Consider the following 16,895-nt stretch of genomic DNA (forward strand, 5'->3'; position numbering starts at 1 on the left):
CAGGATTAATTTTTTTTTTTTTTTTTCATTAAAACATTAATAAAAAGTTTAAAAGAAATTTTCCAACCCTAGAGTGTTTGTGTTTGTTTTCAGTCACTGCCTGATATGGAACTGTGATTTTCAGAATCCACCCTCCATCATTTTTTTGATTAAATGAAGTTGTTGCTGGCTAAACAACTGTAAAAGGACTTAAATCAAAATAAAAAGAAGGCAAAGCATCGGAGCCTATATAGGGGAGCAGAAGGGATACACTATCATATCCTGCATAAGTGTTAAATGAAGATCACTGAAAAGATTGACTGTAAACAGTGACATCATTTAGACATTGGTGCCAAAATTGTATATCACCTGTATTAATGTCTCATTAACCAGCTATTGTAATAATGGATCATTAACATTTTGCTCTTGTAACAATAAGTTGCATGTAATTCTACAATTAATTTGAAAAATATTTTACTATTTGCAGGGAAAATTTTTCTGATCAAGATTATGCTCCCTCCTTAAGAAGAAAGCAGTCTTCATCATGGGCATTAAAATGGTATGTTCCTTATGTTTTGTGTAAAAAGATCTGCTAAGTATGGCCAACTAACGGTCATCATACTTCACTCTCACAGTGTGAAAACAGGTGTTGATTACTTTAAGCTGGGTCGTCACGTAGATGCCATGAACGAATACAACAAAGCTTTGGAAATTGATCACAAGAATGTTGAAGCTTTGGTAGCACGAGGTGCCCTGTGAGTATTTAATCTTTAAACTTGAAATAATATCTATCACCTCTGCATAATGCCACCTGTGGTATATCCGTACATGAAAACAAGCATGTTAATTCTTTGCTATCTTTCCCCTACTCTTAAGCTGGGTACACACTGACAGATCAATTGATCGACCAATATATCTGCTTCATGCCGGCCAGTGTGTACCAGCGATATGTCTGTGAATGACGTCGTTCAGACATATCGCGTCTACTGTGCAGCAGAGCCAATGACTGAAATATCTCGCCATTGGCCACTGTGTATGGGCGGTCTGCAGACCGCCCATAAACATGCAGCAGAGGCCGCGGGGAGGGGTTCGGACATGCCCCTGACCTGCCCCCCGGACGCCGGGACCCGTGGCCAGAAGCAGATGATGGTCGTTCATACACACTGAATGGCCATCATCTGCAGATATATCTGTATAGTGTGTACTCAGCATTAGTAAGAGTTATACCTGCTGAACCTGTATTGTGATGGCCTTCTCGTTTACATATAATAGCAGAGAAGGTAAAGAAGCTAGATAAAAATGGAAATGGAGAAAAAAATGTTTTCTGGTTGTCTGCAATATTTATTAATGAAATATAAAATGTAAATTTATGTTAAATAAACTTTAAGGGACCATGACACCCAAAGCTAGAAAATAAGGATTTTAATTTCGTATTAAATGTACTTTACCAGTGTTTTTTTACATGGTCTACACTAAATATTACATATTATTCTTAATTTACATGTGTAAATAATGTATAAAGCCCTCAACTAATTTCTTTTCACACTCTGCTCCTCCACTGACTGCTTCCTCACCTCTACTCTGGTTGCCTCCTCTCATCCCCGCATCCAGGGTCCGTCCCGTGCTGCCCCTCTGCTTTGGAAAGCCCCCTCACCCTATAGGACTCTCACCCAATATCAACACATTCAAACGAGCCCTTAAGACCTAGCTTTTTAGAAAAGCTATCATTCCTCCTCATTACTTAGCCCCTCTGATCTCCCACCTACTCTTTCCCAGGTCACCCTCCTAGTTACACCCCTCCCTCTAGATTGTAAGCCCTCATGGGCCGGATCCTCTTTCCTTATTCTCTCCTACTTGCACTAGCCATCAATGTGCCTTCATTCTCCTTCCCCCGTTATCCACCAGCGACTCTGATTTTGTGCATCTGTCCACTTGTTGAGTACAGATTCATCGAATGACGCTTTACTTTCTTTCCATCCCCCTCCTCCTCATGAGTTTTCATTACTTGCTTATGCTAGCAATAAGCAGTTGCTCTACCCATCTCCCCCCAGTTAATACCCCTTTCACATCGCAAATGGCGGGTTGCACCTGGGATTTGTACGGTACACGCGTCCATTTCGGGTTTGACCCACTTGAGATCCCTTTCAGACCTGCACCCCGACCCGGCAATCACAGCCATCACTGCTGAGCCGGCACGGAGATGAGATCTCCAAGCGCCGGCTCACCATATGCAGTGAACGGAACCTGGGTCACCTCGACCCGGGTTACCCGTTCACACTGCTCCACGAGCCGAGTTGAACTCTTGTTCAACCCTGCTCGTTACCCGAGTTGAAATGCCGAGTCGCTCGACGTGGGTTATTTCAACTGGGCCCTTTCACACTGTATAGTAACCCGGGTTGCTTGCGCGACCATGTGCAATAACCTGAGTTATTTGATGGCAGTGTGAAAGGGGTATAACTCTACCCTGCTTTTGGTTGAGTGTATTGGTTTATTACAGTTCTGCTATATTATCCTCTATATTTATGTACAGTTGTATTTCTACTCCCTGTATGGTGCTGCCTTGTGCCACCATATAAATAAAAATAGTAGGCGTTAGATTGTTTATCTGAAATATAAAGCTGATGCTCACTGGTGTAATTATGGCCAGAATACAGGTCCGTGCATTGTGGAGCTCAGACACACTGGGAAGGATGGTGGAGAGTAGCACAAAAACTGACCAATATGGCTTGAAGATTGTTGGATGACATAAATCTCAATCACTCAACACCACTTTTTTTTTTTTCCTTCCTTTGGTCTGTTAATAGTGGCCTATGAATGTTAACTTGAAGTAGATATGTAATGCTGTACTGTCTTCTTTCTATCCAGTGTATTGCTTTCCCTTTCTGACATCCTAATCTACCTTTACTACAGCATGTCCTTTTACATGTGAAACACTTGTTGCAAGATGCTTAAACAGATCCATAGCACTGGCGTTTATAAAAAAAAAAAAAACCCTCTAGATTTTATACAAAAAACTGTCAAGAGATGGTTATATTATATACGTTTTTATCTTGTCTTTAGTGCCTGGGCTTCACACCTACTACTTTTCTGGTGTGTATATTTAATTCCTTTTAAGGGAAGATGCCTAACATTGACTTGATTATGCTCATTACTTCATTTAGAGATTAATTTGGTCCTTGGCTTATGACCAAAATCAAATATGACTACAGTTTCTGTAGCATAACTTGTATGAAAATGCTCTATGCATGCTCCCAAGTGCGTATCGTACACTTGTGAATTCATAAAACTGGAGAGGTGGAACAGAGAAGGAAAGGAGTCGTCTGACATATGTTTACATTTATGCAGCTCATGCAGAAACAAGTAAAAGTGCAAATACTCATTATAGATGGTAATGCGTCTTTGTTAAAGATTTTTTTCACATCTGGAACTGTCACTTCAGGCCAGGGCTCGACAAATCCCGGGGGCCAGCTTGCCGTGGCTACCAGATTTTGCTGCCTGCATACTAGATTTTGCAGTGAGGGAGAAAGCAGATCCTCATCAGTTCCAGCGGAGATTCGTGCCTATAGTATTGCGGTGTTCATATCATGCACAGAAGTGCTTGTGTTGAGTGTTGCCTGCTGGGACTGCTGTGCATCTGTCTGTCCCGACCTGCACTGACGACTCCTCTCCATCCTGGCCTGCTCTGATCCCTGCTGTCTGTCCCAGTCTACGCTGATCCTCCTGTAGGCGTCCCAGTTGTCTACTGTCTCCTATCTCCGGCTGCATAGAGCTCTCCGGTTGTAGGGTCTATGGTGTTGACCACGAGGGGAGGGGGGGTTTTGTTGTACTATCTGGCACCATCATTTTATGTGAAATGCGGTCCGTTATTACTGGAGGGTGGGGGGTGGAGCAGGGTAGCTGTGCAGAGCAGTGAGGGGGCCTCCATTTTATTGTATCCATTCAACTGTGACCATTTTTTGTGTACTACTATAGTGTGTATAACAGTTGCATAACACACAGAGCTGTGCTCCTCACTCTCTCCTGTAATTTTTTTTGGGGGGGATGGTGGTCTGGCTCCTACACTTTCATCCTGGCTCCTAAAAAATGTGTCAAGCCCTGACTTCAGGCTATCTCCTGGGAGATATACAGATAGAACATGTGACCAGAACCGCTGCTTGTATCTGAAGGGTAGTAAGGTAGAGGGACAGCTATGTTGCACAATCTCTTAGAAGTGGGAGTGAATCTGTAGACTTATAAAAAAAACAAAAAAAAAAAACGTGAGAACCAAAAGTCTACTTGTCCACCGAAATGCAGTCTGACAGAAGAGCACATATATGGTGACAGACCACTATAAAATGGATGTGAAGCACAATATTACAGCGAACATATAAAGACTTTTCTCAAACACTTCACTATGTGGAGATATAGAAATTTAGTAGTACAAGTAGTTATTTTGATTGGGCATAATACATTGATCTTCTTTATTGACTGAGTTACTGCCCAGGAGCAGGGAGACTTTTCTACAAGTAACCTTCCAAAAATAAATTTATATATGTGCAGAATTTGTATTGGGATACATTCTTTTGATACCATTTTTCTAATCTAATTTTTATATGTATATTTTTTTCTTTATATGTATCTTAATAAATTGTTTGTTATTTTTTTTTTTTTTTATATCTGTGGCTATTATTTGAATGATTTTTCCACTCTTGGGTAATTATTGTATAAATTGAATACTAAGCGCTGCTGTTTTTTCTTGAGTATCGTTCTTGTCATAGATGGTGGCAGTGTTCTCCCTAGAAAATGTTTCCAGCCAGGAGGCATCAAGAAGTAGCCGGGTGGGGGCCTTCGCAATAATAAAATGTTTTAAACCCTGACATAATTATTTAATCTTAATTAATATATAAAATGTTATTTCAACTTCTTATTAGAAACCCAGTTGTCTGATTTATGAAAAGCTGCAAAGTCTGTAGGATCTGTTCCTTTTGTACAGCTCCCAGATACTGTCCCCACTTGCAGGTTCCCAAAGTGCCGGGTGGTGGCTGATTTTTGCCGGGTGGTGCCCCCGCAAAAAACAGCCTGGGGAGAACACTGGATGGTGGCAACCATCTGGTAGCAGCTGCTGGTTAATCATTTGTATCTGGTTTGCTGTGCTCTATTTTATTCAGCGCCAAGGGTAATGCCATAGTTATTTTTCAAAAATAAATGTTCTTAGTACAGAGTCTTAGCGAAAGACCTACAGTGGATGAATCAGAGGACTCCCTAAATAACTCCAATCTAGAAAATCTAATCTGTGAGTATTTTTTTTTTTTGGCCTGGTACCCTTTTATTCCTGTAAAAGGGTAAATATTAATCCAACAGCATACAAAGCCCTTTCCTGTATCAGCATGATTATGTCCCCAAAGCAAAGATCCACTAAAGTGGTTTGCCACGTTTGGTGTGTAAGAACTAGTCTGGTCTGCATAGAGCACTGACCTCAAACCCATCAAATACCTTTGGGATGAATGGGGACAATGAGTACTAGCTAGGCCTTATCGGCTAACTTTGGAGCTTAAGCTCCTTTTTAGTATAGCAGAATAGTTGCAAATCCCCACAGCCATATTCGAAACCTAACGTAAAAGCTTTGCAGGAAAGTGGGAGCAAGAGTGTGGATCAAGTATATTTTAAAGTCCATGGTTTTGGAATGAGCTGTTTAAAAAGCACATATGGGAGAGGGGTTTGGGTGTCCTTGTACTTTTTGCCATGTAGGGTAGTGAGACAACACTTTTACAGTGAGTTTATGGTCTAATTTTGCCTGTTTATGCAACAGAATAAAAACTCTGCAAAACTAGTGTGTGTGTGTGTATGTGTGTATATATATATATGTGTACGTACGTACATACATATCCACTTAATGGACTATCCTCTCTTCCCTGTGGTAATATATTTAGTGTAATCTATGCAGTAGTAGCTGATAAACAAGCTATCTCATTAGGATTTTATAATGATTGCATGGCACTCAAATGTTAATCTGTTTGTCTTTTATAGATATGCTACTAAAGGAAGCTTGAATAAAGCAATCAATGATTTTGAAGTTGCCTTAGAAAATTGTCCGACACATAAGAATGCAAAGAAATACCTTTGTCAGACACTTGTGGAGAGAGGAGGACAGTGAGTATACACATATATATACACTTTAAAATGTCTGTAGTAAAGGTTTCCTTCCTCCTGCAAAAAACCTTTCCACTTTTTGCTCTCCTGTACCCTTCTAAAAGACCTGCCCATAACCAGGTAACAGGTGGAGTTCTGGCCTCGGACCATTTACCCCCTTCCATTATAATCACTAATGAAACCTCTGCATTTTCTGAGCCCTCTAGTCTCTGGAGGGTTATACAGGGAAGGGGCTTTGAGTGACACATTATTGGATACACTTTAAATTGTCTGTCTTCCTCTTAACTACAACTATCTGAATACAGTTATTCAGTAATATGGCAATGAACATTATTTTCAGTGTTATTTTGATTTGAGAATCAATTTCATCAACAAAAGTGTGTTGCAATTGTAGGCTTGAAGAAGAGGATAAGCTACTGAATGCCGAGAGTTATTACAATAAAGCGTTGTCTATAGACAAATTATTTTCAGAAGCTGAGGAGGCTTTGAACAAAGTGCGCCAGTGTATACAGGTGATCCTTTATTTTCTCTCAATCTGCCATATACAAAAGCAATTCTAAAGCAATGTTTGTATATTTTGTATCCTGTATTATTTTGACATGGTTGAGAAACTATCCAGACATTTAATTAAGGAGCAGTTACTGAAAGACAAACTGGCTTGGGTAACCTGCAGCTCTCCATCTGTAGTTGAGCATTCTAGCTCCAGGTCCTCTAAATCTAGTATTATAGTTGTGATTGCAATTTCGATTTTTTGTATAATACATATATTGTTTCCTGTAATACTGATGATGTCTCTTTATGTATGTGTCTCCTCCTGCTTTGAACTGTTGGTGCTCTGGCTGTGAACATCCATTATTGATCTGCCCATATTGAAAACTGACCGTGATTCCTAAACTACCATCTGTAATGGACCTGGGTCAATGTAAACTGGTTTGTATGAAATATGTACTCAATATTTACCCATGTCTATTGACCGCCATTTCACCATGGATATCATGGTTACACTGCTTTTGTCTTGCTCTTCTGCTTATCTTTGGTGTAAACATGCACATTTGCATCATTTTGTTTAAATGGTGCATTAATGGGTTATTTTTCTTAAATGTTCACTGACAAATTACTATTTTTTTAATCCATTTACACATTTTTGCTTTAAATATCTTGCATCTTCTTCTAATACTATGCTTTACACGTGGCACACTGTATTCTGTTGTGTGGGTGGTGGGGCTACTGAATATCACCCCTAAAATAAATTATGTAATAACAATATTTTTTTTGATGGCTGGGTTTAAAAAAAGAAATCTTTGGAAAAAAGAGAGAAAAATAATGAAAAGGAAGAAAAAGCCAAAGAAAAGAAAATAGAAACCAGTGCAGAGAAACTACGTAAACTCCTAAAGGAAGAGAAAAGGTATTTTACCCTGTTTGATGGGACTTGAGTGACAAACTAAAATGGAATGTCTATATTTAACTACCCCACTACCTTCCCTGTGCAGCAGTCTGATGGGGGTCCATCCTGTGGGTTAACCTTCATTGCAGCTGGGTGATAAAAGCTACAGAGAAGAATTCAAGCTTTTGGAGGAAATGTATTGATAGGCAGTGCATCTGTCCAATCACACCCTGCCTTTACAACACCGTTCCAGTGCAGTTTAAAGGTTTCCCCACTTATCACATTTTTCTGCCATTTGAAGTACTATAAATACAGCTGGTACTAATGGTAATATTACTATAACAGGGAAAAGACTTTGGGGGAATTCAATTAGCTGTGGTAATTTACAGCGGACTAATTGATCCCTTGGGGCTATTCTTTTAGCCTCAAAGTAAAGCCGCCGACAGCACTTATCTGGGAATTTTTCTCACCACTGCACAGGCAGTGGAAAAAAATCCCGGTTAATGGGTGCCACAACCCTGTTAACACACATCTGTGAACTTTTCATAGATTGTCTGTTAATGCCCTTTACCTTTTATTAATGCCTGTTAAATTGATATTATCGGGTGAAAAATGGAGCCTAATTGAATAGCCTCAGGCGATAAATCCCTAACCTACCTCCCTTTTTCACCCCCAGTTAGTTATCGGGGCTAATAGAATTCCTCTATTAGTCAGAATGTTACATAATTTGCATGTTAGGGGGAGTGCTTTACTTTAACCTTTTAGGTATTGCCAACTGTAGGGTGTCGTGTAGATTTATTGCAGATGTATTAAATGTGTTGGGCATTGCAGCTTGGTCCAGAGTAGGAAATCTCATAGCTGCCATCTAAACAATAAAAACAGAAATACTGTATAAAACTTAACATAAAAGGATTGCTTTACGTTAACAGGCTTTGAAATGTTGATTACCAACTTGCGTTTGTTAATTATTTTGTTAATTATGCTAGAAAGAAGAAACGCAAACGAAGATCTTCATCATCAAGTAGTTCTTCCTCAGACTCATCTGACTCTGTATCCTCTTCATCTTCTGCCAGTCATAAAAAACACAAAAAACAGAAGAGGCATAGAAAGCATTCTGTGTCTACAAGCCACTCTAAGAAACATTCTTATAATGAAGACGAACGGTGTAGCCCGCCTGCAGACACATCTGCCTCCTTTCTGAAACTAGACACTCGCAGAACAAATGAAGTTGAGGATAGACAAGGTCATCACAGGAGATCTATGGAGGATAAAACAAGGCATCGTTCCCTGTCTTCCTCATCCTTGGAATTCATCGACCATGTGGGAGGTAGGTCTGAAGATTCAAGAGATTCCTACAGTAGTGCAAAGACTCAGACCAGTAGTGGCCTATCGTACAGTGCAGCTATGACCAGCAAATACAGATCTAGTAGAAGGGATTCTACGGACTCCTACCAGAGAAACGCAGAGGAAAAACGGAAAGCTGATAATGCTGACCCGCATGACAAACAGAAATCATTCAGCAGAAGATCAGATTCTTATCCATGCAAGGATCGCATTTCTGATTATGGAACTACTGAGAGAAAGTCTACTGGGTTTAATAGAACACATGAACAGACTCCCCAAGGTAGTGCAAATAAATCTCACAAAGATGGAGACACCGCACAGAATGGTAATTCCACAGCCAACAACGCTTTGCCTGGGAATTTATTAAGCCTTCTAAACCAGATTGCTGAATTTGAGAAGGAAAAAGGTGTCAAGCAAAAATGTAAATAGAACAGTTTCTTGCTTCTTAAAATGGTCCATTTATTCTAAAATAAAAAATATATTTTGTGTGTTTATGACAAATACATTTGACGTCCTCCTTGAATTACTACTACTAACTACTTATTTAAATCTACATTTGCTTTTTCTTTCTGGAAGTCCTAACGTATACAAATACATTCACAGTGCTGCCACTTGTAATGATGTGTTTGGTATACTACTGTATGCATAATTCCTCTTAATTGCAATCTCTCACCTACACATAGTTGAGGCAGCCATTTTATGTAGTCACCCAAGATTCATGAGAATGCTGCTTTTGACTAAGCACCAGTGTAGCAACTAGTTCATAGTGAATTGACAGGTTGCATTCCATGAAATAGGTACTTCTGCTGTGTGTAAGATACAGATGCACCTTAATACATTACATTATATGCTGACTTGCTGCGGCTTTTCCATTCCATTAGGTTCTTTACAATTATAATGCCATCTATAAACCCCATACCTTGGCAGAGATTTGCATGTAGATATGTTATTGACACACTTTGCTAATCAAATAAATGCAGTGCAAACTCTGCTTCCACACTGCTGCTCTTGGTTGTATTTTTAATTCATAAAAAATGTTGTTTATTACTAAATACTTATATCAATATGCAGTCTTATGTTTTATGGCATTTTAATATCTACTTTATAGGCTTACCTAGAAAACAGTAAAAAATAAATAAATAATAAAAATTAAATCATTAACCTATTCAGGAAGTTGGTAATGAGACTGGCAGCATTTGCACCTGTACTGTGATGCATTAAATTGTACATTTTACAATTCTGTGCTTGTCTCTTCTATTTGTTATTCCTGAAGTTCAACACATTCTTATTCCCTTTTCATGGTAGGTAAACCCCAACCATGTGCAGGACATGAAATTATACTTTTGGCTCCCCTGTGTGAATTTTTCTTTTTTTTTTAATACATAAGTTGGGATGCTGACCTAATTATGTCCTAATCAGATTTGGTGGATAACTATAATGTGGCCAGAATCCCTCCTAAAACTAAAAGTTAATAATGACCTGTGAAATCTGTGTGCCAGCAAGCAAGAGTGTAATATATTTTTGATGTTCTACTTGGATTGTTTGTGCAGAATGTCTGGTTGTCCAGATAACGCACAGATGCTTGAAGGTTTGGGAATTCCTTTGTTGGCACAAAGGATAATTATTGTGGTTATTGTAGGGCAGACCTATCTATCATCATTCCATATTTAGGAAGATCTCTAAATTTGTAGCCATTGGAACTAGCCACACTTATTGATAACTGCCATATGAAACTGAGGAGATAATGGGTGTGATGGTGAATTGTATAAACGCTCTTCTTTATATCTTGTGTGAATTTGCACTGATCTTCTCTGAAAATGAGCGCACGCTAATACAATAAAGCAGATCACATCTACCCTTATGAAGAGATGCGGAACGGTAGGCAAAGTTCAGTAAAGTCATGTTGATGCTCAAACTGCCTCTTGCAGATCAGCATGTTGGCATATGTCAGTTGGGAAATGTAACTTGTGCACCTATCATAGGGCACATGCAAGTAATTTCCTTCCTCATGATCAAACCAGCTGCATATGTTAATGCAGGGGCGTACACATTTTGCATACAGTATGTGTGAAAATGTGCTATTTACCTTTTCAGTAATCTACGCATATTTTACTTCTAATTCTGCACGGCCCCCAATGTGCCTCCCTAAGGAATCCATATGATCCATATAATGACAGTTCATGTTTTCATTCCAATTTTATTTTAACAAAAATATATTTTGCTTTTGTATGTTCTGAATGTCAATTTGTTATTAGACAAACCTTGCCTTTTCTTCTTCAGGGTCCATAGGCTCCACAGGGAGACCTTGGGGTGTAGGTGATGGGAACCAATCTTGGAGCTTTAGCTCCCAGGATGCATTGGGTCCACTCTCCCTATTCCCCGAGCCAGAGGCACCTCAGTTTCGTAGGTGCCCGGCCGGAGTCGGGTCACCATTTTGCAGGGGGGGCTGTTAGCCCTTAAAGCTCATTTCTTTATTTTATTTATTATACAAGTGACTAGAGTGCACAGCAGCAGACTGTCCGTGGGACGTCTGCGCTTCCGCTCCGGTGCCGCGATGCCAGTACAGATCTCTCGGCAGGCGTGCTGGGGGTCAGCGCTTGCTAGGGCCCCCGGAGAGGGCCCAGACTGCACCCGGACATCAAGGGACAGGTAAGAGTGGGTCGCCACTTGTGAGTATCTAGCATACGACAAATAGTAACATGATGGAGGACACTATGTAGAGAACTTAAGTACGTTCCTTCTATGCTCCAGGAATCTCGTGTTCAAACTTATTGTCCTCCCCACATATTGTACCCCACAAACACAAGTGATTAAATCTATTACATAGGTTGATTGACAGTTATCTGCGGTTTGCTATACTGCAACAACACTTCCAGTTTCAGGCGCTGCCCTTTGGCCTATCCACGGCTCCAAGGGTATGTACCAAAATTATGGCAGCCCAATTGCGGAGTCAAGGTATCCGACTCCTACCATATCTGGACGACCTCCTCTTGTTGGTGAGTTCTCCAGAAGTGCTTCACTACACCTGCAACTGACAGTTGCTTGTCTACAAACACTCGGGTGGTTAATCAATTGGAAAAAGTCCTCCCTAATTCCCTCACAGAGGATGGTTCATTTGGGAGCCCTTCTGGACTCTCATCAGCAGAGAATCTTTCTAACTCAAGAAAAGATCACGCTGTAGCTGCGTGTACGCAGATGTCTCCGCAGTCGCTGGGTGTCAGTCCACTTGGCGATACAGGTTCTGGGAGCAATGATGTCCACATTCGACATGGTGGAGTATGATCCGTTCCATTCCAGACCCCTGCAGGGGCTGATCCTCCAGGTGGAACGGATTACCCCACCGGACCAGAGCTCAGACGATGGTACTCTCTCCGGAGGTGCGCCTGTCCCTCTCTTGGTGGCTACAGCATCTCATCTTACCAAGGGTCGCCCCTTTTGGATCCCGGACTGCATACTCCTAACAACTGTCTACGGTGATGGGGTGCAGTGACCGGCCCACCTTCTTTCAGGGCCGGTGAACAACGGTGGAGGCATCCCTGCCCATCAGCATATTGGAACTTCGGGCTGTGTACAGGGCCCTCATGATGGCAAAGCGCATTCTTCATGGAAAACCGGTGCAAGTTCAGCCCGACAACACCACCACAGTGGCTTACGTCAACCATGAAGGAGGCACTTTAAGTCGGGCAGCAATGACAGAAGTGTCACACATTCTGACATGGGCAGAATCTCAACTCCCGGCCATTTCGGAAGTGTTCATTCGGGAAGTTCTCAATTGGGAATCTGACTTAATCAGCCGTCACGACGTGCATCCAGGGGAATGGTCTCTTCACCAAGAGGGGTTTCAACTCCTAGTGGACAAATGGGGTCTCCCAGAGGTGGATCTCGTGGCCTCCCTGCACAATCACAAGTTACCAGTGTACGGGTCCAGGACAAGAGATGTCAAAGCAGGCCTGGTGGACTCTCTGTCAGTAAATTGGACCTTCACGTTTGCTTACTTATTTCCTACAGTCTCCCTGCTTCCTCGACTTCATCGGAATTTCAAACAAGACGTAGGCACTGTCCTGCTGGTGGCCCCAGCCTGGCCCAGACGTCATTGGTACTCAGATCTTCGGAGTCTCTCCACCTGTTGTCTTAGGGTCCTTGCCTTTACCCAGACCTGAATCATCTGTATTTGACAGCGTGGCTCTTGAGACATCCCACCTAAGGTCTAAGTGTTTCTCTAGCTCAGTCAATAACACGATGCTTAGAGCATGGCGGCCTGCCTCCACCAGGATCTACCAAAGAGTGTGACATATACTTATTTCCAGTGGTGTCGTACGAGAGATTACAACCCTCAGGTGTTTCGGATTTCCAGAATTCGTCGGATTAGATCTCGGCCTATGCCTGGCCTCTTTGAAAGTGCATGTCTCTGCACTGTCGGTGTGGTTCGAACGTGGAATAGCTCCGCTTCCGGATATCCACACTTTCCGCCAGGGTGTCCACCGGATTCAACCTCCCTTTGTCCCACCAGTGGCTCTTTGGGATTTGGCAGTAGTTCTTCGGGCCCTCCAGGGTCCTCCATTTGAACCACTAGATTCAGTGAATCTTAAGTGGTTAACAGATAAGACTCTCTTTTTTTTTTTTTTTCTTCTGGCTATCTGCCAGAAGGGTGTCAGAATTGGGAGCTCTCTCCTGTCGTCGTCCTTTCCTGATATTTCACCAGGACAGTGCTCCGCTCCGTACTCGCCCTAAGTTCCTTCCGAAGGTTGTTTCTAGTTTCCATATCATATCAGTAAATTATAGTACCGGCCTTTCTGTCTCTTGGCAGGAGAGGCCTCATTGGATGTGGTCCAGGTCCTCAGGATTGATGTGGACTATACCAGTTCTCTTCAGAAATCAGACTCACTGTTTGTGCTCTATGGATTTCACAAGAAGGGATGGCCAGCCAATAAGCAAATGTCTTTGTATGACTATCTCAGAAGCTTACACGCAGGCAGGCCTGCCTGTTCCATCTTCTGTTAAGGCTCATTCTACTCGGTCTGTGGGCCGCTCGCCGTGACTCTTTAGCTACTCAGCTTTGTAAGGCGGCCATATGGTCTTCTGTCTTGATGCCTTTGCCTCTCAGGATGTTGCTATGGGCGCCGGATTCTCCTCTCAGCACAGGAGCATCCCCACCCATAAAAGGACTGCTTTGGGACATCCCCAAGGTCTCCTTGTGGAGCCTATGGACCCTGAAAAAGAAAATGAGTTATGGTAAGAACTTACCTTTTGTTAACGTCAAAGTCCATAGGGTCCACAGGGCACCCGCCCTGACGCACCTGGCTACATATGGTCGATTTTTTTGCTGGTCACCGGTTTCCTGTCTTCTTTTTTGTGAGTGTTTCTTGAGTGTACCAGTCTTCTCTTATCCTCCTCCGGCCTTTGGCTTATTACCAACTGAGGTGCCTCTGGCTCAGGGGTGGGGTATATGGAGAGTGGACCCAGTGCATCATGGGAGCTAAAGCTTTAACTACGTGGTGCCTGGATTTGTTCCCATCACCCATACCCCAAGGTCTCCCTGTGGACTTCATAGAAAGAGATGTTCTTTTCTTACCATAACACTCTCATTTTTTTTGTCACTAAATGCTATTTAACCACATTTTGTCTGAAGTGTTAAAGAATTCATGTGTCAGGTAAGCTGTATTTTTTCTAAATCTATTTAAGACAGATAATTGGTTATAGTAACTGATTAAATTTAAGTTGTGATTGCAGCTTACAGAAACTCATGGAGTACTTGAAGATTTACTTTAATGTTGGCTCTTGAACCTAAATCTTGGTGGTGGCAAAACTGTTTCATAGTAAATGCTAGAGCTATTTGGAGGTGGGATTTTTAGTCCCTTTTAGACCAGGTGATCTTGTTTCATTAACACTTACACCTGCATGTCACACATGCTCAGTTGGTGTTAGATATTGACAAAAGGAGGCAGCTTGTAGGATATTTTTTCTATGTCTATCAGTTGAGGGTCAATTGGAATATGTTGGGCTGGAGGAGTGATCCACCTTTACATGTAAACTTTTGTCTCTAATTCCTATACCATATGCCTGCTGGGATATAATCAGCTTTAAGTGGCCAGCGTGGGTGCTCCTTCTGGCAAAACATCTCCTACATTCTTACAAAGCTGCTCAGCTGAGGCGCCACGGTGAGCTGCCCACGAAGGATCCACAGAACGAGTAGAATGAGCAGTAACAGTAGCTGGTACAGGAAGGCCTGTGAGATAGTCATGTGAAGCCATCTAGCCAATGTTTGTTTGTTGGCTGGCCATCCCGTGTGAAATTTATAGAGCACAAATAAGGAATCTGATTTCCGAAGGGAACTGGTACGTTCCACACATATCCTGAGGGCACGGACCACATCCAAGAAGGCCTCGCCTGCCGACTGAAAGGCCAGGACTACATTTTCCTCATAAATGCAGAAACAATTAACCACTTTTGGAAGGAACCCAGGGCAAGTCTTAAGTACTGCCGTGTCCTGGTGGAAAAGTAGAAATGGGGAGCGACAGAAGAGAACCCCTAAATCTGACACTCTTCTGGCTGATGTATAGCCAGAAGAAAGTCTTTGCTATAAACCACTTGAATGCCCCAGAATCCAGGGGTTCAAATGGAGGGCGCGAAGAACTACTTACAAATCCCAAGGAGCCACTGGAGGGACAAAGGGAGGTTGAATCCAGAGGACACTCTGGAGGAAGGTGTGCATATCCGTTAGTGGAGCTAGTCTACGCTGGAAACAAATGGACAGCAGAGACATGTATTTTAAGTGAGGCCAGGCCATCTTGAAGGAAGGCCAGGGCTCTGGAAATCCTAAACACCTGGTGGTCGTAGCCTCTTGTACTACACCATTGGAAAAATGTATGCCACACTCTGTGATAGATCCAAGCAGAGGCTGGCTTATGCGCTCTGAGCATAGTTTTGACTACAGCGCTATGGACCTCAGGAGGGATGTCTCAAGAGCCACACAGTCAAAGACCCAGATCCGGGTAAAGGCAAAGATCCTGAGAAAATAGGTCCAGTCATTGAGGCAGCAGTAACGGAGTGTCGATAGACTCCAAAGAACTGAGTACCAATGACGTCTGGGCCAAGCTGGAGCCACCAGCAGGACAGTGCCTCTGTCTTGTTTGGACTTGCGAAGAACTTGAGGAAGAATGGAGACTGGAGGGAAGAGTTACGCAAACTGGAAGGTCCACTTTACTGACAATGCGTCAGCAAAGGTTGCCTCGGCATCTCTTCTTATGGACCCGTACACAGGCAGTTTGTGGTTGTGTCGGTAGGCCAGGAGGTCCACCTCTGGGAGACCCCATCTGTGCACTAGGAGTTGAAACACCTCTTGGTGAAGCGACCATTCCTTGGGATGCAAGTCTGCTTCCCAATTGAGAACTCCCAGAATGAATACTGCTGAAATGGACGGGATGTGACCCTCTGCTCATGTAAGATTGAGGTACACCCTGCCTGACTTCGAGTACCTCCTTGATGGTTGATGTAAGCCACTCTTGTGGCATTGTCGGACTGAACCTGTACAGGTTTTCCGTGAAGTATGTGCTGGGCCCGGTTGAGGACCCTGTAGACAGCTCGAACTTCCAATATGTTGATTGGCATGGTTGATTCGACCGATGTGCAACGGTCCTAAAAGGAGTGCGGACAGGTCACTGCGCCCCAGCGACTGGCGTTATTAGGATTACTCAGTCCGGGATCCAAATGCGACGACCCTTAGCTAAATGAGATGTCTGTAGCCACCAAGATAGAGACAGACGCACCTCCTGGAGAGAGCACCATCATCTGAGCTTTGATCTGATGGGGTAACCTGTTCTACATGGAGAGGATCAACCTTTACAAAGGCCTGGAATGGAACTGCGCATATGCCACCATGTCGAAGGTGCACACCATGGATCCCAGCACCTGCATTGCTGAATGGATCTACACTCGGTGACTGTGGAGACATCTGCGCACTCGTTGTAGAAGTGTGGAGATCTTGTCTGAAGTCAGAAAGATTCTCTGATCCTGAGAAACCAGCAGGGCTCCCAGATGAATCATTCTCTGTGAGGGATTC

General features: G+C 42.6%; 1 protein-coding gene across 1 annotated transcript in view; it reads left to right on the forward strand.

Annotated features, from left to right (window-relative positions):
* TTC14 (tetratricopeptide repeat domain 14) overlaps positions 1-10,069 on the forward strand; it is a 47,674-nt gene extending 37,605 nt beyond the window's left edge. Inside the window, exons 7-12 of the mRNA XM_088452446.1 lie at positions 467-538; positions 615-734; positions 5,986-6,108; positions 6,503-6,620; positions 7,404-7,513; positions 8,479-10,069. Of these exons, the coding sequence (XP_088308572.1) occupies positions 467-538; positions 615-734; positions 5,986-6,108; positions 6,503-6,620; positions 7,404-7,513; positions 8,479-9,265 (1,330 nt within the window). The 3' untranslated portion in view covers positions 9,266-10,069. The remainder of the gene's footprint in view (positions 1-466; positions 539-614; positions 735-5,985; positions 6,109-6,502; positions 6,621-7,403; positions 7,514-8,478) is intronic.
* The last annotated feature ends 6,826 nt before the right edge of the window (positions 10,070-16,895 follow it).

The sequence above is a fragment of the Taudactylus pleione genome, unplaced genomic scaffold, assembly GCF_031769625.1.
Source record: "Taudactylus pleione unplaced genomic scaffold, aTauple2 ptg000037l, whole genome shotgun sequence".
NCBI classification, from domain to species: Eukaryota; Metazoa; Chordata; class Amphibia; order Anura; family Myobatrachidae; genus Taudactylus; species Taudactylus pleione.